At 40.2% G+C, this 20,900-nt stretch overlaps 1 protein-coding gene across 1 annotated transcript in view; it reads left to right on the top strand.

The window, feature by feature from the left end:
- Positions 1-20,900, top strand: part of znhit6 (zinc finger HIT-type containing 6) — a 35,938-nt gene that overhangs the window by 8,307 nt on the left and 6,731 nt on the right. Inside the window, exons 5-8 of the mRNA XM_073476645.1 lie at positions 168-271; positions 13,734-13,802; positions 14,053-14,133; positions 17,015-17,095. Of these exons, the coding sequence (XP_073332746.1) occupies positions 168-271; positions 13,734-13,802; positions 14,053-14,133; positions 17,015-17,095 (335 nt within the window). The remainder of the gene's footprint in view (positions 1-167; positions 272-13,733; positions 13,803-14,052; positions 14,134-17,014; positions 17,096-20,900) is intronic.

The following is a 20,900-nucleotide window of genomic DNA, read 5'->3' as shown; positions in this document are numbered from 1 at the left end:
TACATAGCCACCACTGCAGTCTAATTCTACAAATAGTACAATAATGATAATATTAGTAGTCAAATATGTATCTGCAACTCTGCAGTGTAACCAGGTTTAAACAGAATGGATAATCATACTTTTGCTGTTATATTGTGTTGTTCCACCTATACGTTACTGTTTTCCAGGCAAAGAAGCTGGCATCCAATGCCAGAAAGATGAACATCATCTTGAGGTTCCTCCCTGTCACCTTCACAAGGAGCAGAGAAAACTCCACCGTCTTCTTTGGAAAGTAAGAATGAAATAACTCAGATACAGATGATGTATTTTGTACGGAAGCCCTAAAGGGCCATGCATTCATACATTTTATTTCCTCCGTTTTCCTGTGATAACGAGTTAATTTCATTTGTTTTCTCGAGATCTCAAGTTATTATCTCGAAATAACAACTGCCGTTTTCCCGAGATAACGGGATCATTTTCTTGAGATCTCGAGATAACGAAACTATGTTTTCCCGAGATAACGATATAATTAATTCGAGATCTCGAGATAATGACTGTGATATGATAGGCCTGAGATTATGGAGACGCCTGGGACCTCGTAGCTGGTCAGCTATGTAGTTAACAACGACATCAGGCTCACTTAGATTGTGCCGCCGATATAGCTGAAGCCTTGCTAACCGTCTTTTTAGATTACGCACACTAATGTGTATGTTATCTGTAATACCAAGGCATAATGCTATTTCAGCCTGTCAGGCCTTGATTGAAAAGATATGTGACACGGTGATCAATATGCTCCTGCTCCTCTGACATTGCTACACTGAATGATGTTTCCTGCAATGATTTAATATACTACACTATCGTTTTGTTTTCTCAAGATCTCGAATTAATTATATCGTTATCTCGGGAAAACAAAGTTTCGTTATCTCGAGATCTCGAGAAAATTATCCCGTCATCTCGGGAAAACGGCAGTTGTTATTTCGAGATAATAACTCGAGATCTCGAGAAAACAAATGAAATTAACTCGTTATCACGGGAAAACGGAGGAAATATAATGCATGAATGCATGGCCCTTTAGGGCTTCCGTAATTTTGACTTAAAACTGAATATTAGTATTTGTGTTAGCTGCAGTTTGACAAAACTATTTTTGCAGAGTAGAAGAGCTACAAATTATTTCAGTTTAACAGCAGCTGTAATTTAATTTAATTCAGGCTCACCACCGACGTGAGGCTCTGAAGTAGTGAGTGGTCCAGTTTTAAGTAACATGAATATCCTTTTAATAAAAAATATATATATATATTCATTGTTCAAGTATCCTACACACATGCTACAGTATCATAGAAAAGAAAGAACACAAACATACAGTCGTGCAAACACAAGTAATAATAATACAACACCAAGTCTGGGTGCTTGGATTCCCGTCACAGCAGCTCTGATTAAACTGTCACCCAAACAGTTTGAGACTGTTGATACACTCCGTCACAGTCAGTCCTGCTTTAGTCTGGAGCCAAATGAGCTTCTGATTAGTGATGTTTTCCTTTACCACAGGATGGCACTCTTGTTAAGCCCTAACAGCAGCTGGCTCTCTTCAGGTTATCTTGTAGCAGTCTGGTATGTGGCAGTGAAAATGCAATAGCACAACAGTGTCTGTCTGAAATCACTTGAGGTTAACCATCTTCTATAGGTAGATTTAGCCATCATGACGTCCTTGAGTTGTTTGCGGTTTATGATGAATTTCACAACAGTTCACTCTTCAGCATGAGACCATTTTATGTTGGTAAGTTGTAGCCATTCAGTTGGCCCTTTTCAGATGTTTTCAGTTTCAGGCCCACACATGCACATTTCTTGCTGAGGATCAACGGGACCATATTCCATGCTGCAGACAAACCATAATTGTGCAGCTGCAGTGCATCTTCTCCATAATGATATTACCCCAGTTAAATGGTCAATCTGTAAACTACCGGAGGACTCTGACTAAAAAGGAGTTAAGCCAAAGGTTAGGTGTTTTCACATTCTGTGATAATATGTAACACACTCTATTGTGAAGTTTGAGGACGACACCATCACCATTGGCTGCATTACAAACAACAATGATCTTATCGGGAGGAAATTGACAATCTTGCAGAGTGGTGCACAGAGACCAATTCACTGCTCAATATCAACAAAACCAAGGAGCTGATCGTTGATTTTAGAAAAAAGGAGGCAGATACACACCTCTGTCTACATCAGGTGAGCTGAGGCGGGCTGGTGAACAGTCTGACGTTCCTGCGAATCAACATCACAGAGAACCTGACATGGTCATCGCACATCACCACCCTTGTAAAAAAAAAAAAAAACACAACAAAGGCTCTACTTCTTTGAGAAACTTAAAGGCCCTGACACACCAAACTGAAATCAAAGACCCGGCTGCATCGAAGGCCGACTGTTGTGTCACCTCACGTCTTTTGTGTTTCGGCCAAAAAGCTGCACTTGAACACACCATTGGATTGGAAAATGGAATTTGACACCACTCATGCTATTTTAGCCGCTTCTAAGCGAGAATATCTTGTAATCATGGATACTACAGCGACAGACTCAAGGGGCTTTTCAGTATCTCTTTTCGTGCACTGATCCACTTACCTGAACAGCCAATCAGAGCGATTTCTCATACTCATACTGAAGCTGGTTATTACAATCACAAAATGTGAAAGCCTTGTGAGACTTGAGCTTCGCTGAGAAAAGAATAACAGAAAAAGAGTTTTAATGTTTAATTTATAATTTAAACTATACTTAATGCACATAGTGACATAACAGCATGGCTGGTGTTGTTATTTAACATTTTCCCATTGGTTTAATGATTTTGTAAAATGTTTTCTCAGTGAGACTTTAGACCTTGAAATAGTTAGTAATTATTTTGAATGGGTACTTGTCCAGTTGCTCAGTTTTACTGGTGGTCTTTTCATGTCTGGCATCCTTTCTCCCTCGTTGGACAACCTTCTGCCACTCATTTTCCCTTTTCCTTTGAGGCTTGAGTTCTGCCACTCTAATCCCTCTGTGGAAGAATAGAGGAGGAGAAGAGGGGAAAATGGTTATTGAACTGCACATTAAAGTTTTACGAGGCTGAAATGCCCAGGGACAACATTGGGTGCCAATCAGGATTGCCACTAAAAGAGTCCTTTGTCAGTCCCTCCAGCTGGTTTTATGTTGTTACTCTCCCTTTCACCACCCTCTTTTCCATCTTTAAAGTCTACCACTCTGTCATGTCTGTCTCTGGTGTTTTGCAGGCGCTGAGTTAAACGTGCACGTCACATCTCAGGATGAGGCAACATTATGTCAGGTTGTAGTAGCACACTCTGCCCACCCACCCAACCCCAAACTCCCATTTGCAACTCAACGTTCGTCAGATGGTAACAGAAAGTTTTCATTGGATAAAACCTGTTGTGTCTGTTTTTGTGATTTCGGTTCAACACCTGGGAGATGTGTTGATTTCCAACAACTGATCCAGCAAAAAGACACAAGAAGAATCTTTATGCCTTTGCCTCTGCACTCTCTGTAGAGGAATCTTTCTCCAGCTGCACAGACTTATTTCTTTGTTTAGTCTGGTTAGTTTCACTGCGAAGATTCTTCAACTAACCGCAACAGTGTCCCATTCACAGACGCAGCAAATGGACACAAGGGATAGGATGAAAGGTGTACAATAAATTGCTTGGGATTGAGAGAGAATGTGCTTCAGAATGTACCAAGTACATAATATAAGAAGCAGATGTTTGAGCAGTGTGACTGCAGCTGGTTAGCGACATATTCATGCTACGCACTCACGCTGCCAGAGAAGGATCATTACTGGCAGACAGCTGACTAGAGGACTTTCATGCCTGGTGACGGTGTGTGCGTGTGAGAATGAACTTATGTGTTTCTTTGATTCAATGTTTGTACGCATAATAATGGCCGTACAAGTGCTTTCTCAACACCTTTTGCCGGTGACTAATTTCAAAAACAAGGTTCAAACTGTGAAGAGACTGATACTGCTTCTGAAATCAGCCCTTGGAGGGTGAGCATATAATAGCTGGCATTTGGCAGAACATTGTGAGTAGCTGTGTTAGGGTGGAATTATGTTTTCTAAAGCCTCAGCCTGGCTTGGAGGGGCACTTTCCTCATAGACAGCTTGAGTGGACTGTACAACACATTTCAAGGCAGTTACACAGGTTAATATTCGAACATAATTGTATAATAACTTGAAATAATTAGTAATATGAGCAGCTGTATGGATTTTTACCATGTAGGTCCATTGGGAATCAGCCTCAGTCAGCTCTCTGGGTCAGAGGAGGCCTAATTTGCTGTTGAAGAACTGTGTACTCAAAAATGCTACTTGTTGATTCTATAAGAGGAAAATGGTGTTTGGCAAATGAAGTACAGTCATAATCATCCACAAATACATTCTCTGACCCTGTGAACTAAGTAGAGACACTGTGTGTTGCTACAAGTTGGTGTGGGGGTTATCTGGCCAAAAAATACCACAATCCATGACCTAAATATCACGATCCACAACCTAGATTGTGGTGTTTCCACCATTGAACACATTGCATTACAGATCTTTATTGACACTAAGCTCCTCATCGGTCATGACACAAGCTATAACTCATGTTGCATTATTTACTATACAGTCCTGCTCACCATTATTGGCACCCCTTCATTTTTTGCATAACCTCTACAGTATCGTCAGAAATAAATGGAAATGTACCAAATTTATATCATCAGGATCTTTTAATTGGAGGTCCAAAGTAATTTAACAAAGAAAATTGTTTTTTCAACTTACATATTGTAATTTCAAAGAAGAAACAGAAAAAACAGCATGTGCAGCAATAATGGCACCCCTCTTTAATATCTGGTTGCACACCCTTTGGCAGTGATGACAGCCTCCAAATGTTTCTTATACGCTTCTATAAGCTTCTTGCACTTCTCAGCTGGTATTTTCTCCCACTCTGTCTTTGCAAATTGTTCAAGCTCTTGAACGTTTGCAGGTTTCTTTTCCCCAATGGCAGATTTCAGCTCATACCAAAGATTTTCGATCGGATTGAGATCAGGACTCATGGCTGGCCATTTTTAAAACAGTCCATTTTTTTCCTTTTCAACCATTCCTGCGTGCTTTTGGATGTGTGCTTTGGGTCTTTGTCTTGCTGGAGGACCCATGATCTTCGACTCAAACCAAGTTTTCTTACACTGGGTAGGACATTTCGCTCTAAAATCTCTTGATAATTCTCTGATTTCATGATTCCTGTGATACGGTCAAGGCCTCCAGTACCAGATGCAGCAAAGCAGCCCCACAGCATTATGGATCCTCCACCATGCTTAACTGTTGGTAGGGTGTTCTTTTCCTTGTAGGCTTCATTGCGTCGTCTATAAAAAAACTGTTGGTGTGCATTGCCAAAAAGCTCTATTTTTGTTTCATCTGTCCACAGAACATTTTCCCAGAAGGATTGTGGTTTGTCCAGGTACTCTTTGGCAAAGATTAGTTGTTCCTTTTTATGTCTTTTCCTCAGCAGTGATGTCTTCCTTGGCCTTCGCCCATGAAGCCCTGTTTGGTTTAGTGTGCGGCGTATGGTACTTGTTGAAACCATGACTCCAGACTGTTCCAGGTTGGCCTTCAGGTCTTTGGATGTTTGACGTGGTGTTTTTTCCACCATTCGCACCAACTTTCGAAGACTTCTCTCATCAATTTTTCTCTTCCCCCCACGCCCAGGGAGGTTCTTGACAGTTCCATGCTTGGCAAACTTCTTAATAACATTACGCACTGTTGAAACAGGGACACCAAGGTCTTTGGAGATGGCCTTATACCCTTTGGAGGTCTTGTGTTTGCCAATTATCGCACTTCTGATGTCCTCAGACAGCTCCTTTGTCTTCACCATTGTGACAAAGGAACAGGGGATAACAGATGGCTTTTTAAAACACAGAAGTCATCATTCATTGGCTAATTCATGTCACATGGGCACAGACAATTTATCACAGGTGATTCTCATTTGTGATTTACCACAGGTGAGTCACAATGTGTTTCCATACTGATTTACAGCAAAGGGTGCCAATACCAGTGACACAGCAAGCTTTAAGTTTTTCTATTTTTTCCTCCCATTGTTAATTGTTTTATATTGTTGTTTATCATTTGCTCTTTTGTATCAAACACGAGTTCTCTATAGAAAAAAAATGTTTCACTTGATTCATTTTTTTCAGAAGATATTCCACATTATGTACTTAAACTTCATGGGTGCCAATAATGGTGAGCAGGACTGTATGTCACCCAAAAGAAGAGCCATGGAAGGAACTAGTCCAATCAGTGTGGCCATGTAGCTGTCTACATCACAAATCTGCTCGTCAGTGAGGTCATGTAAAGTTTGGGAACAGAAGTAAAAGGACATTATATACTGTGACCTCTACAATTCACTTGAGAAGTATCGATCACGATCATAAATTGCGAGATGGACGACCCCTTGTTTCAAATGCCAATTTAGCTCATCAAACCTCTATACAGTTATCCTAAAATCCATAAAGCACGCTAAACTTTTCCTTTTGCCTCTGTTTTCTGTGAAGGTGTGAAACAAACCACCTCTTCCTCCATTTCGCTATAGCTTCAGCTTCTAGTTGATCCACTAAAAATCAAGAGATCCTTGACCGTCATCCACTTCTTGCTGCAGCTGCTCAATCCTTTAAAGCATTTCTTGCTTTGTGTACGCTGTCATGTTATTGTGTGAACATTATGCATAGCCATGCTATTCAGCAAATGTGATCTGATCCCGTGATGAAGACAGAGCGGTTTTCAGACATTGCTTAGCTTGATGACGTGTTGTTGGTTTGGGGTTTGATCAAACTTTGGTAAGCATGTGTCAACCGAACTTCTTTGTTAAATCACCTCACTGTAGCTGTAATGCCGTTCTTCCCATGTCACAGGATTTTATTACAGCTGCAACAGCGAAGGAGGTGGTACGTGTGCTGTTGAAGCACATTTAACATACTTTAGTCATTCTGCATGAATGGTGAAAGTAAGAACAGGGATGTTTTTGTGGCTGTATTTCTGACCTCTAAAACTACTAAAACCTGAACATTGTCGACTGGCTGTCACCAATGTACAATGGTATTGTCTTGTTTCCAAGCAGAGTCAAAATATCAGTTATCCTTCACCATGAAGGTGCAGTAGAGAAATGAAAAAAGTGGGTCATTTCAGAACCGCAACTAGGTTAATTAATGCAATTTTGAAAAAGCTGCTATGTAGTCTTGACGTTCATCACTGTTCTTCATTGTAGAAATATGAGTTGTTGCATGTGATGAATGAATGCTCAAATGGATTAAAGCAGAGGGAGCCGTATTTCAACCCAGAATTCATGGTGGTAGACGACTGCGTGCGTCACGTCCTACTTTGCAGCAATTAAGTTCAAATGACACAATCAGCAGCAGCTTTACTCAAATGTTTTTGAGACTCCCTCAGACAAACTTCTGGCTTGCATTCGGTTGATTAACCAGTGCTGACGCAGAGCAGAGTCTCTGCTGGCTGCCATCAGAGGCAGAGCTCACATCAGAATGGCAAGCAGCAGTTTCATCAGTGTTGCAGACGCTGTCATCACAATTGGCCACATAGCTGTGGGCTACATGCTGCTTTCTGGCTCTGAGTGAAATTCCCAAACTGCAAATTAAGCAGAAATCTGAATTTGCTGCACAAGCTAGAGAACACAGAAACTGTTGAAAATGTTTCTTGTTTGGTAACTGAATTTGAATAATTATTATTATAATTATTCCCATGTGTTCTTCTAAATGAATTACATAGTTTTGCTCTTGGACAGAAGAACTTCAGTGTTAGTTGACGTTTGGCCATGAAGACTTTTCTAATTTTTTAAGCCACATTAATGCTTTGACTCTAGAGGCTGCTACATTGGCAAAATATATTGACAACTGTTGGATGGATTACATTGAAATTTGGTACAAACACAACGGTCCCCAGGAGATTATTCTTAAATTGCGTTTCCACCCAAAGTACCCAGAACTTTTAGTACCAGGAACTACTTTTCATGGCACTAAAAGGTTCCATCTGCGCTTCCACCACATTCTAAGGACCCGTGAAGATAAGGCAAATTAGTCTGTTGACTTATGAAAAAGCAACAGCTGTTGTTTTTGCACACGACTATCCATCAGGAAGTCTTGGACTGGTCGTCAGTCTATCTGTCGTATGTTTTTTTTTCCCGTATCGCCATGTTGATGTGTTGTAGCACAATAAATAAAAAACAAATTAGTTTCTGGTTGCAGATTTTTAAAAATGGTGGCTCAAATAAATTGCTGCATGTACTCAAACAATCAGAGTAAGTTTAGCGTTGCAAGCTCCACCCACAAAAGGATGCAGGGCAAAAATAATGCCCCCAGAACTTAATTTAGACCCTGGTCCCTGAAGTTAAACCACACTGAGTTGCTCCAAAGGTTCCTAGTCCCTGGGGTATATCCCTGCCGTGGAAATGTGGCTTTTATAACCTGGGTTATCATTTGACTTACATCTTCTGTGACCAGCAGGTCAACTTTCCAAACCCAATAGCGGTAAGAATCTAAGAGTAACAAAAATGTCTCCCCTTTTTCATTTTTTTGCCCAAGTAATGAGCATCGTAGCCTCATGGAGCTGCTAGTGTAGTCAAAGATTAGCCTTGTTCCGTGTATGGACACATGCAGGCTTAGAGCCCACACATGTTCACAGCTTTTTTTGCCTTTCTAAAATTGAAGACAAGTGTGTTATGAGCCTCTCAGAGAAAGCAATCCCATGACTTAAACATTGCTGCTTTTGTCCAGCAACTGAGTCTCCAGCCAGAACTCAAAGACAGAGTCTTAACGTACAGCTGCCTGTAATCTCTGTCTCCGCTCTCTTTGTCCATCATCCTCTCTGCCACTCCACCCTCCGAGGTTGTGGATCCAGCCATTGGTCTCTGGATATTGGGTTTATTTGTTGTATCTGAGTAGAGAGGCCCCAAAGTCCTGTCATCTCATTCCACAGACATCCACTTGCCACCCAGATCCTGGCATCAGCCTCTAATGGGTAGATACACGGGACACATGGTTTCATATGTTGTGCCATTTTTTTTGGATCTGTCCAATCCTTAATCCGGCCAGATGGATCTGCTCTGACTGCCAGACCACCAGTCGGGCTTTTCGGCTCTCTAGTGTTGATGACACTGCAGTCGCTTATTTAATCAACCGTGTGTGAGCAAGAGCGTGTTCTTGTTAATGAATTCATCCATCCTCCTCTGAGTCCACTTTATTTCTTAGTCTCCCTCATGAATGTAAACACTTGCTCAGACTCAGTTTCAGAAGACAAAGTTGTATCTGTGATGATTCTGTAAAATGTTTGCTATGCATTTAAAATTTAAAGTGTACTCTTTGTACACTCGCAGTTTTGTAGTCAGGACTGTGAAGAGAAGAACAAAGATAGTACCCACTGAAGACTAGACACCAGACTGAATAACTTTGAATGATTCCATTCCACAAAGTCTAACATCTTGCACTGCCATGTTTCTACAGCAACCCAAATCAAGAAACTGGCTCTAGAGAGGCCTTCAGTGTTTTTAGCAACCACTGTAGCGGAGAGTTAGACAATAGGTATTCATTTGGTTGCAATCCGCCCCCACGCCTGTAGCGTCGTTTTTCCATGCATCTGCCGGCCTGGCTCTACTCGGTTTGACTCGGCACGGCAGGGGTTTGCATTTTCCACCACAACTGTGCTACCTGCTTGAAGGTGTGTCTTAAACCAATGATGTGCTTGTCCAGATCCCCGCAGTACTATCAAAGAATCACCGCTAAAAAAGTCACTCCACTAATTGAGTTACACGTTTAATTTCCTATAAATTCTTCATAATAAAAGCATCCCATTATTTAGTAATTTAAAAGCTTTTATGATGAAGCAGCATTACAGGAAACGTGTTTTTAGCAGCAGTAACTAAACATGACTCCTGAAACAGCTGAAAGCGAACACGATGAAACAGTAAAACACAGCAGATGTTAGACAGTACAAACAGGACGAGAAAACTTTTGTAGCTTCTAACTCGATTCAGTTAGAAGCTACAAAAGTACTGAGAGCTGAACACACACTTTTAAAAACGTCTTTCTCTCAGGTTTCCTGCACAGACATGAGTTGAGTAACGATTTGAGGGACAGACACGGTGCTTGTCATGGGTTGGCCACAGTCGCGAGACATCACTGCGGCCCACTTGGAGGCGGGCGGGCTCCGGAGCAGGACCATTGCGAGCGTGGCTTGGCTCAACTTGGCGCAGCAAAATTGGTGATGTAAAAGCAAATCGGCGAGGCTTGGTTTGACTCGCCGTGACCAAAGTTGCTGGTGGAAAAACATGTTAGATGTCACTAAATCCTACACACTGGACCTTTTTAAGAGTTTTAAGCTCTCATAAGAAGTTCAAACAAGTGATTTCAGCTATTTTCATTGTGTAAATATTGTGCAGCCTAGAACAGGAAACAAAAATACTATTGTTGTGCTGCCAATTCTAGAAAGAGGAAACAACAACCACTTGAGAAGCAGTAAGATATGACCGCTTACATCCTCTGTGCAAATCAGGATGCTGAAAATGATTTAAAAACCCCCAATGTTTTTTAGCCTCAACTCTGAGGTTTCAGAGTGAGACAAACATGAGAATCCGGAGCGCACAGTATTACATCCAGAGCTGATTATAAACCGCCCTTGCTACTCATTTAAAATGTAGACTCTTTAGAATATTCTTCCTCATATGTATGCAAACACAAAACACACATACAGTACCGATTGATAGCCATTCAGTAGCTCATTCATGAATTGAGAGATTTCAAGGAAACAGTTTTCTCCCTAGAAACAAGCAGTTAATCACTTCCACAGTAATGAAACATGTTTACATTTTTTTCCACTGTATTCTGGCCATGTATCAATCCTATTGTATTTGGCTAGGCTTAGTGCTTGTAGTCTCACAAGCTGTTTGATGAATAATCCCTCTTGGAGGAGAAAATACCTTCAATGCAGGCCATGTAAGGTGGCAGATAGCTTATTACATGGAATTCCTATGTGGCTATAAACCTTTCAGCATGGTCTTTGTGTGGTTTAAGCGTTTAATCTTTGTAAACAGGCGTGTTTTCGAGAGGAAATGTACTAGTTGTGTTCGCAGTTATAAAGTGGAACTACCTCACACAACCAGCTTTTGCCACAGCTGTCCTTTGTAGTTTAATTGCCTTGCTCCAGGCCCTTCAGCAATAACTGTTAAAGGACTATTAGGCTGTGTGTCCTGATATTTTCAGCAGGATCTGGTAGTCACAGCACCTCTACTCGTGGTGCTTCTGTTTTGTCTTTTTTATGCTGCGCTCTCCTCTTTTTTCCCCCAACAATGAATGATGGCACTTATCCCAGGTATGCACTGTAGCCTTGCCTGAAATGAGTGCATGCATCTTTGGGCAAGCCCCTTTTCCACTGAAAGACATAGTTTCCATTTGCTGTAATGACAGAATAATGGCATCACACCTGGTGCTCCACCCTCATGTGCTTGCACATACAAACACACACACACCTGCACACGTATACACACGCACACACTGATGCACTAAAGGAGAAACTCAAAATCGAGCAAACACATAAGTTCCTCTGACTCACGGGTTAGAGGTGTCAGGTACCTCCCACAGTTATGAAGGGAATCCCCTCCCAGCCCCTTGTCTTCTCTCCTGACACTCTCCCCACAGCTTTACCCCTTCACCCTCTCCTCACAGCCAAGTGGAAACTCATAACCACCTTTCATTGGGTGTTCTGCCAGTTCTGCACATACTTCTTCACTTTTGAACTCCTTCTACCCATCCTGTTTCTGTTTTCAAGTAAAAAAACATGCCCCCTGTTGTATAATGCCTCCATCTGGGTCTGCAAAATAACCTCACAAGCACCCGAGCCATGCCTGCTGTCAAAACACACATGTGGTAGTGTTGAGGTGCTCACTGCCAGTGATTATGGAGTTTTTCAGAATATATACTTTATACCTTTGCATTGACTTATTTGAACAGTTTGTTTGCTGGGTTAGTCCATGTAACTTGTGTACCTGTCAACCATGATAGCACAGAAGTGACCAAATAAAAACAAAGTCCTAAAGCATCAATTATTAAATGCCTAGTGGTTATTGCTCTGAAAATGTGAGAACTAACAAATGCATTTGATGTAAAATTCATATTTCATCTTTGGTCCAAACATGTGCCTATCTTTCTCACCTCAGAATCCTCTGATGTGTCTGCATCTGAGCCTTGATGTAGCTGCACTACATTATGATTTGTCCATCAGTCTGCGCTTGATCCAGAGTCAAATATCGCCACAGCTGTTGGATAAGTCGCCATGAAATTTGTTGCTGACATTAATGGTCCTCAGAGGATGAACTGTATTGGCTTTGGTGATCTGTTAATTTGTTCAGAAGCAGCGCCTCCACAAAAATTTAAGTCATGTTCCAAGTTTCATCCATTAAATGTACAACATGTACTTCATGGCTTTTCAGTTTTTGTCTTCATTGTGAAACAACCACCATTCCTAATGAAAATCTATATGACAACGCTCGGCACGAATGTTCACGGACAGGGTAATGTAACCCTTACCTTGAATAAAAAGACAGATTTCTCTGGGTTTGAACTATATTTAAGTGTTTGGGATACTTTCAATACACAACTCAAAAAAACAGATTGTCCTGCTGCATTCTCAGAATGAAATGAAAATCAGTCCAAAGGTCAGTGAGATCAGTCCAGGTTTTTTAGATGTTTCAAAAAAAGATACAAAAATCTTTGTATTACAGATATCAAGAGAAACCTCCAAGTTGTGCTGTAAATCTCTCTTGGTGAGTATGAAGCCTTAATAACAAGGTCTCCCGTATGTGCCTTACAATTAGGGTCGTATGTTTCATCTCCATCCCTCAGATCCATCAAGGTCCTTGTACTCTGATGCAGAACGAGTTGATGAATCAGCTCCAGCCTATATATGGCTAATGCTGTGGTCTTGGTCAACGCAAGTCCTTGTAGTTAGGTTCAGCTCAGTATGTTGGGTATACAACTGTGGAGAGCAGGACCTATTGATGCCTCTGCCAGTAGATTCTTCTCTCTTCCTCAGGGGCAGCAAAAATGAACTTTCTGTTTTTCTTGGTTTTATCCACAGAACAGGAATCTCTCTCTGTAATGTCAAAAGTATTTTAATGTGTCATATCAGTTACTAGGCTGGCAAAATTCAAATTACTCAATGAATACTGGTTGAATTAAGTCTTATTATTCATATCTCCCAAACTGTTTGACATATTACATTTTCTTGGCTATTTCTGCATCATGATGACATTACTAGAAGTGAACACAGCAGCTGTTTAGGGGATAAATGTTTGGTTGTAGAGCACGCCCAGCAACCTCTACAAAAAACCCAACCACGTTTAATAGTTGCTGCCCAAAGCATTACCCCAGAAGAAGTGATCATTATTTGATATCCACCAGCTGGTGTCCTAGTATTGAGTGTATATGTCACGGTCTCCATGGTGACTGTGGGTTATTCACTTACACTCACACAGTCACACAGATGGACAAGATTTTGGAAGCGGCCAGGCGCATTGTCTCGGAGAGATTAGGGCTGAATCCATTTTATGCTCTGAATTCAAACAAGGACATTTGTGTTTCGACTGTGAGAGCAGCGGTGACCTCATCTGTCTCTGTTGAAAAACAGGCATCAAGCACTGCTGTTGTTGATAAGCTGAAACTAAAAATGAGTTTCTCTGTGTCTCATTTAGAGAACAACTCTTCATGTGGCACCTGAAGCTCATCTTCCCTCAGAGCAGCACTGAGTTCAGCCAGAGGAGGTGAGTTACACATAAATACATATTACATATTCAGTGTATTTGATAATATACTCATCAAACTTTCTGCTGTAGCACCAGTGTTTTGTTGACAGAAAGCAAATTGTTAATATATGTGGCTGTAGGTGCACAATCTGCATATGTCTGTCCAGGATGTCTGTATAGTCTGTACAGAGACAATTATCAACATGATTTCACTTGATTTGGGTGTTAACGTTCACATATTTTCTCTCACATTTTGTTCTTCTTTCAGGGTGTCTGACAAGCAAACCTTGGAGCAGATCTTGACTCCTTATATCCACCCTACAGAGTCGGACCCTGTGACACGACAAAAGTGAGCTTTGCCTAGCAACACTTTAGGGCTGCAACTAACAATAAATCAACTGGTCTATATAAAAAAAATAAATGTCATCACAATTTCCCAGATCCCAAAGTGATGTCTTCATATTACTTCTTTTGTCCAACGAACAGTCCAACTTCCAATAACTCTTCATTTACTCTCAAAATGACAAAGAAAAGTAACAAATCCTTCGATTTAAAAAGCTGGAATCAGTTAATTTTTGTTAAAAAAAAATTCGACTGAAATGATGATCAAAATAGTTGGCGATTTATTCTTTTGCGATAGACTAATCGAAGAATCAACTATTCATTGCAGCTCTAGGGCACACGGGTTGCTCAAGTAGTGGAGAGTGCGCTCCATGTACAGAGGCTGTGTCCTCACTGCAGCAGCCCATTCAAGTCAGACCTGTGGCCCTTTGCTGTATGTCATTCCCTCTCTCTGTCATCCTTCTTCATGTCTATCCTTGGTTGTACTAAAGCCATGAAAAAGGCCAAAAAAATCATTGCAGCTCTGATATTTTTGTCATAAATATTTACAAGGATTGACTAATACAACTTTTTATCTACCTGATAGAATACACAGACTCACTCTCTCTACCAATCCGATACCAGTGGGGTTTGTTTCCCAAATGTAAAATCTATAAATGTGTCTGTGTGGCACTGATTCAGATATGTAAGCTAACGTGAGCCTCCAACTACAGATCACCTCTTAATAATAAGTGTATACAATCATGTACCTACATGCTTTTTAGACCTGTTAAAATGTTTATTGATATTGTTAAGATGATTTATGAAATTGCTAATTAAATACATAGACATTAATCATAATCATAGTGCTGTAATCAGGTATACACCTTCTAATTTACCCACCAATCTTGGAAACTGCTTCGGTGTCCAACTCTGTCCATGTTTTGTACAGCAAAGTGAGCAGCCAAATCACATAGATAACTGATGAATAGTGGTGTGTAGAGCTTTGGTGGAGCCTTTGCTGCAGGCTTTAGACAGCTCAAGCTCAAGATGTCTCCATATTATTGGTCAATATGTTGCTTTGTCACCACGCCTGTTTAGTTAAATCGAGTTAATTTATTGCCATCAACTGCAGTTCCTGCTGAATCGTGCAGCAAAGCAAGAAAGCTTACATTGATATGTTATATTCAGTGGTAAAAATTCAACTACTCGGTTGTTTTGTTTCAGTCAATCGTCACATGAATATAAACAGAAAACTTAACAATGTGATAATAGACCCAGAAATCAGCACCAGTTTGATTTGTGGTTTGGAATACTCTTAAGTTCAAGGGTACTGACTGCTGCTCAGCCCATTGTTGAGAATGAACAGTTTTGTTCTTGGCAACACTCGTGATGCTGTCTAGTTACTGCAATATCAAGGCCATAAAAACTGGGAATGAGAGTGGGGGAGACAAAACTAACTTGCTCACGACAATTGCTGTTGAAATTTAGTGTAGTACAACATCATAATTCCAACACCAGTGTGACACACTTACATTCATGTGCCATTGCATCGTATTGTCCCGGGAATATTACATATGAGCTTTGTCTCGTCTAAAACTGTGCAGCCAAGATGCTGCCTGATCATCGCTGTTACATCTATGAATCAATTGTTAAAACACAGAAGTACAATGACCTACTGTATTTTAGATTTACTCCCTGTCCTCACCATTCCTTATCTAAAAATACAGGCCATTTGTAGCCACGACTGCAGCTTTGGTTTTGATGACCTGTATCAGGTCGCCTGCATGCTAGACCAGATCCCCTGTAATTAAGTTTGGCAGCTGTGTGTTCAGGGATTATGCCTCACTTACAGTCCAAGTTAAAATCAGTCTGCATGTGCAAGAGCCCTCTACAAGAAGGAATGGATCGAGACGCAGATACAGCTGTAGAGAAATTCATGTCCACCAAGTATTTTCTTTTCCACCACAAATTGTACTCCAAATTAAAATTAGTTGCAGAATGTGAAAGTGTATGAATTAATTTTTCACTCTGCTGATCCATGAGACCACACTTTGTCACAATTATGTTCAACTTGAATGTGAGTGTCTCCCATGGAGTAGATGAATAGGTGGAAAAGCTTCTTTTAACAGGTTCAATTTATCTCAATGCTACGGAGAAAATTCAGTTGGTGAATTTACAAAAGCTGTTATTCAAAGGTCATTTTCTATCTTCAATCCAATTTCACTCACACTGGGTTCAATTGGGCTCTCTCCATGTCACTTTCCTGCATTTATCTTTGTAATTTTGCTCTCCCTTCACTTGCTTTTTAATTTCCCAGGCTCGTGTTTCTCCCAACATGAACTGCGGTCTTTGAACAAGGCCCTGCCTTTGATTGCAGAACACTCAATATTTCTAATCTGAACCTCTAACAGACCAGCGATCTGACTCCTTTGACCTATCCTTTGAATTGATAACAGTCAGCGTAAAGCAGTCTACTGTAAAACCGACAGCAGGAGCATATTGTAGACTGGTGCACATCTTTAAAATAGACACCTAACTTGGTTCAGTGCCAACCTTTTAGACGCAGCCTCTGTTTAGTCTAGATTCAAGTGAGTGGGGTTTAACTCTCCATGGCCCATTGGCTGGCTGTTTACTGCGGGCTCAAGCACCGCGGCCGTCAGAAGCATTGAGGATTGTCCCTTACACAAGAAGCCTGTACATATATCAGTCAGCATACCAGACAAGTGTACATTTGGGTCTCTCCTGTGCTACACTCAATGAGCTCTTTGTATTTTGACCTTTATGGTAACAACCCGAGGGAATTCTGCACAGTCTGTGTTCCCATGTGTTTTTTTATTGTCCTTTGCTAAGGATTAGGTTGGAGTTGCATATCTAACCTCCTGTGTCAATGTGAATTTCTGTTTCAGGTTGAAGATATACGTGCACGCTCGGTTTGATCATGTTAAAGTCTTCATGAAAGCAGAGGGGAGAAAGGCCAACTCTGTGAGGTGAGATTGCCTTTTTACTTGTCAACCTATCTCTGTTCCCATAATCAGTATTATGTGATATGTCCTTGATTTCCATAAGGGGAATATAGTTTTGCTTTCTGTCTTTATGCTACTACATAAAGACAGAAAGCAAAACTATTTTTAGCACAGGCAGGGATCTCTTATTCCAAAGATCTTTGGTATTTTTGGTTTCCTAACTGCATTTTAGGGAAGAAAAACAAAAAAACTTTTCTTAAAATAGTGTGAGTGGCTGCCTGGTGTGAGTAACAGCAACACAACTTGGACAAACCACATACAGAAAAGCAGTAATAGCAGAAATGTGTTAGTTTATGATTAGTTACATTTGCTAATTCTACAAAAGTAGACAAAACAAAACCAATAACAATATATCATCCAATATTTGTTTTCAATAGAAATGCTTTGCATGAGACGACCAAACATTTTTGAAAAGGATCCCTTAAATCTGGTTACTAAAGAACTGTATATTGTATTTAAAGATTTGTACTATTACAAAAGTAGTAACACAAGCACTTATTACAGACAAATATAGGCTTTAAAGATAAGATAAAGGGTTTATATTGATCTAGATAGAGACTTTATTTGTCATTGTACAAAATACAACAAAATTTCAGGTGCACTCAAGTACTGGACTCAAAATACATAAATAAAAGTAGATAAAATAGATAATATACCCTAAAATACAATAAATAATGCTTTCATTCAGCATCCATTTGTCCTCACTCATACTCTCATTCATGCCAGCTTATTTACCATGCATACCTTGCCAGTGTATGCAAATCATACGTTCCATGAAGATAAAGTGCATTGTGTGATAATAAATTATTGCATATTAGTGTTGGCGTGTACGTGGAGTGCTGAACTGCTGCATGTACGTGCGCCGCCATTTTCCGACTTCCGATTTTCCAACCTAAAGTTGTAGGCACTTTTTTACCCCTGTGAAGTGCGTCAGCATCCCGTCATTGCGCAGGCATCCTGTCTGTGACCGTTCTGACCGATCACTTGGAGTTGCCACTCGTGATTGATTTATTCAGCATGTTTGAAATGGACATAATTTGTTTATGAACATGACATCACTGACTTGTAAATTCCTGCGAAGCTACACAGACTTTTGGCAGCGAGGCCTTGGGGTTTTTTTTCTCCTCCACTTTTTACTTTTATTACAACATCGAGAATGCCATCGATCAATAAAATTCTTCACAACTTTTATATACATCTTCCATCTCTTACTCACTCTCTGGAGTGGATGTTTGTGTTTCCGATCTGGCTGTCGTTTTTTCCATGGGAGTCAGAGGATGGTGTTGATAACACCCATTTGCCTCGCCTACTTTCGGATTCTTTGGCTGGCCTCCATTTCCACTTAGTCATGGAGTGAATGATTGTTCTCCGTGCTCATAATCATTACCCCCCGGCCAACGTGAAACGTCATGAAACCTCCCATCCCATCATTCGTCCTTGTAATACACAAACGCTCCTTCTGCTTTGCCCGGGGGGCTGGCTGCACACACTTTCTAAGCAGATAAATTATATTTTATGGCAGCATATAGAGAGGTATTAATAAGAGATGAGTGTAGAGATATGACACGCAAGCTTTAGCTTTAGCTGCCAGGCTGTCTCCTTTTAGCCTCATATGAATTTAATGAAAGTTTGAATACTTTTAAATGTGTCCTTATATCTGATGCCACACACCTTTACAGTGTGATCCTCGTAATGACTGTCATTACAAGGTACATTATAACGCTGCATAATCACACGTTAATAATACATAAGGCTCATTGGGCCATAAAGTTTATACATATTTTGTGTAAGTGAAGAGAAAAACGGGGAGAAAAATAATGTTAGCTGACTAATTTTTCAGATCAGGACTGTCTCAAACAAAGACGAGCTAATAATATGCTGGAACTACAAGTACACTGTGTGCACCAGGGTTATACGTATTTACAGCTGGATCTAATTAAAGTTTGTTTATAATAAGCTGTTGCATCTTCTTGCTATATTTACTCCACGTCCATGTTTAATTTCTACTCATATTCATTTACTGTACTAATGAAGATTATTACCCTCAAACACCACACACAAACAAGCCACACATTTGACCCTCCGTAATGTTATGCAAGTTTGACCCAGATAACAGAGATTGTGAAAGCATGATTAACACAGGGGTTTCTCCACGTTCTCACACACGGAAAGTTACTCTGCCTGTCTGTAGACTTATCTTCATTTTAAACTACCAATAATGACATATAAGATGTTTATGATAGAAGAAAATCTGCATTTTGATAAGGCGTTTTTAAAAGAAATAGAAAGACAGATTGGACTTTGCAACCTTTTTTACCTACCGCAAAGTCACATTTATTCACCTATAGTCGTATGTATGTGATGTCATCCTCATGGAAAACGTTTTTCCCTCCACAGTGGCAAACATGCAGTCAGAATCTGCTGGTGCTTACACGAGAAAGTGTATATCACTGCTAAAACTTCTAATATGGTTGGTGCACAGTTTCAAAATAACTTTTTTTTTTTTACCATAGACAGTATAACAAGTAGATGAAGCTTCTGGCTCTGGAAAGTGAAGTCAATGCAGAAGAACCATAAACCTGCATTCTTTCAACTGGCCATCAGACAGTGACTCCACTGGTTGCAAAAAGAAGTCAGAGTGTTAGCTTATAAGAAAATGACTCTACTTCTCACTTGGTTTATAATGAGTTTATGGTCTCAATCGCTAGTTTCAAATCTTCTTTAGTATACAGCACAATGTTCATTTTGTAAATTATGGTCCCATTTAGAGTAAAATAGACGATAACACAGGGTATGCTTTAGGGCATGGATACCTTGTGTGTGACATTTTTGTTGACAGGCACAGCATGTTCTCAGATTCTCAGTCAGATCCCATCAGGATATCCTCCTCGGCTCTACCCTCTCATTCCAAAACAGTTACTTCTGGCTCCATAAAATATGATGGTGACGGCCTTAATCAAACTCAAGGCTTCAAACAGTTGTCCACAGACCGTCCACAGTGGCTTGTTCCCCTATTGATTTTATAGTCTGTTTTTGTACTGACTGCTAGTTAAAGCGAGGAGTGGTAATACGAGGGGATGAGGGCGTGTGTCCTGTTAACTAACCAGTCATATTGTTTCTTTAAAGAAACATTTGATCAAATGACACATTTTTAGAAACTTGTCGATTGAGAACCAGAATATCAATTCAACTTATCATGGTTTTGACCTTAAGACTATGATATGATCATTATGTAAAATACTGGAAAAATTGGACTATATGCTGTGTCAATAAGATATAACCAGTGACGTATGTTATTGAAAGACTCATGGTTTTGACCTTAAGACTATGATATGATCATTATGTAAAATACTGGAAAAATTGGACTATATGCTGTGTCAATAAGATATAACCAGTGACGTATGTTATTGAAAGACCCTTTTCCTGCCCAGTCACATCAAGGAGAAGAGGTACGCAAGTTCAGGCATTTCCTTCCATTTCCTGTGAATTGTTTTAGTAAATGAGTCACAACAACAATCAGGACACAGCTTCCAGAGAAAGATTCAATAAATTACCCTGAACAGCTATTATCCTGATCCAGTCACCATCGTAAATCAGTCTCTAGAGAAAGAATGTTTTGACTTTGACTTGTCAAGTCTGGCATAATTGCCAATTTGCTCGAATAAATCTATCCTCTCTATCTCTTAGTAACCTTTTCCTGTCATACCTTAAATGCTCTGGGAATGAGGAGCATAATGTTCATAATTCAAGTGTTTATTGTCAACATTAG

Source organism: Pagrus major, chromosome 11 (genome assembly GCF_040436345.1).
Source record: "Pagrus major chromosome 11, Pma_NU_1.0".
Classification (NCBI taxonomy): Eukaryota; Metazoa; Chordata; class Actinopteri; order Spariformes; family Sparidae; genus Pagrus; species Pagrus major.
This window is presented reverse-complemented; position numbering and strand designations above follow the sequence as displayed.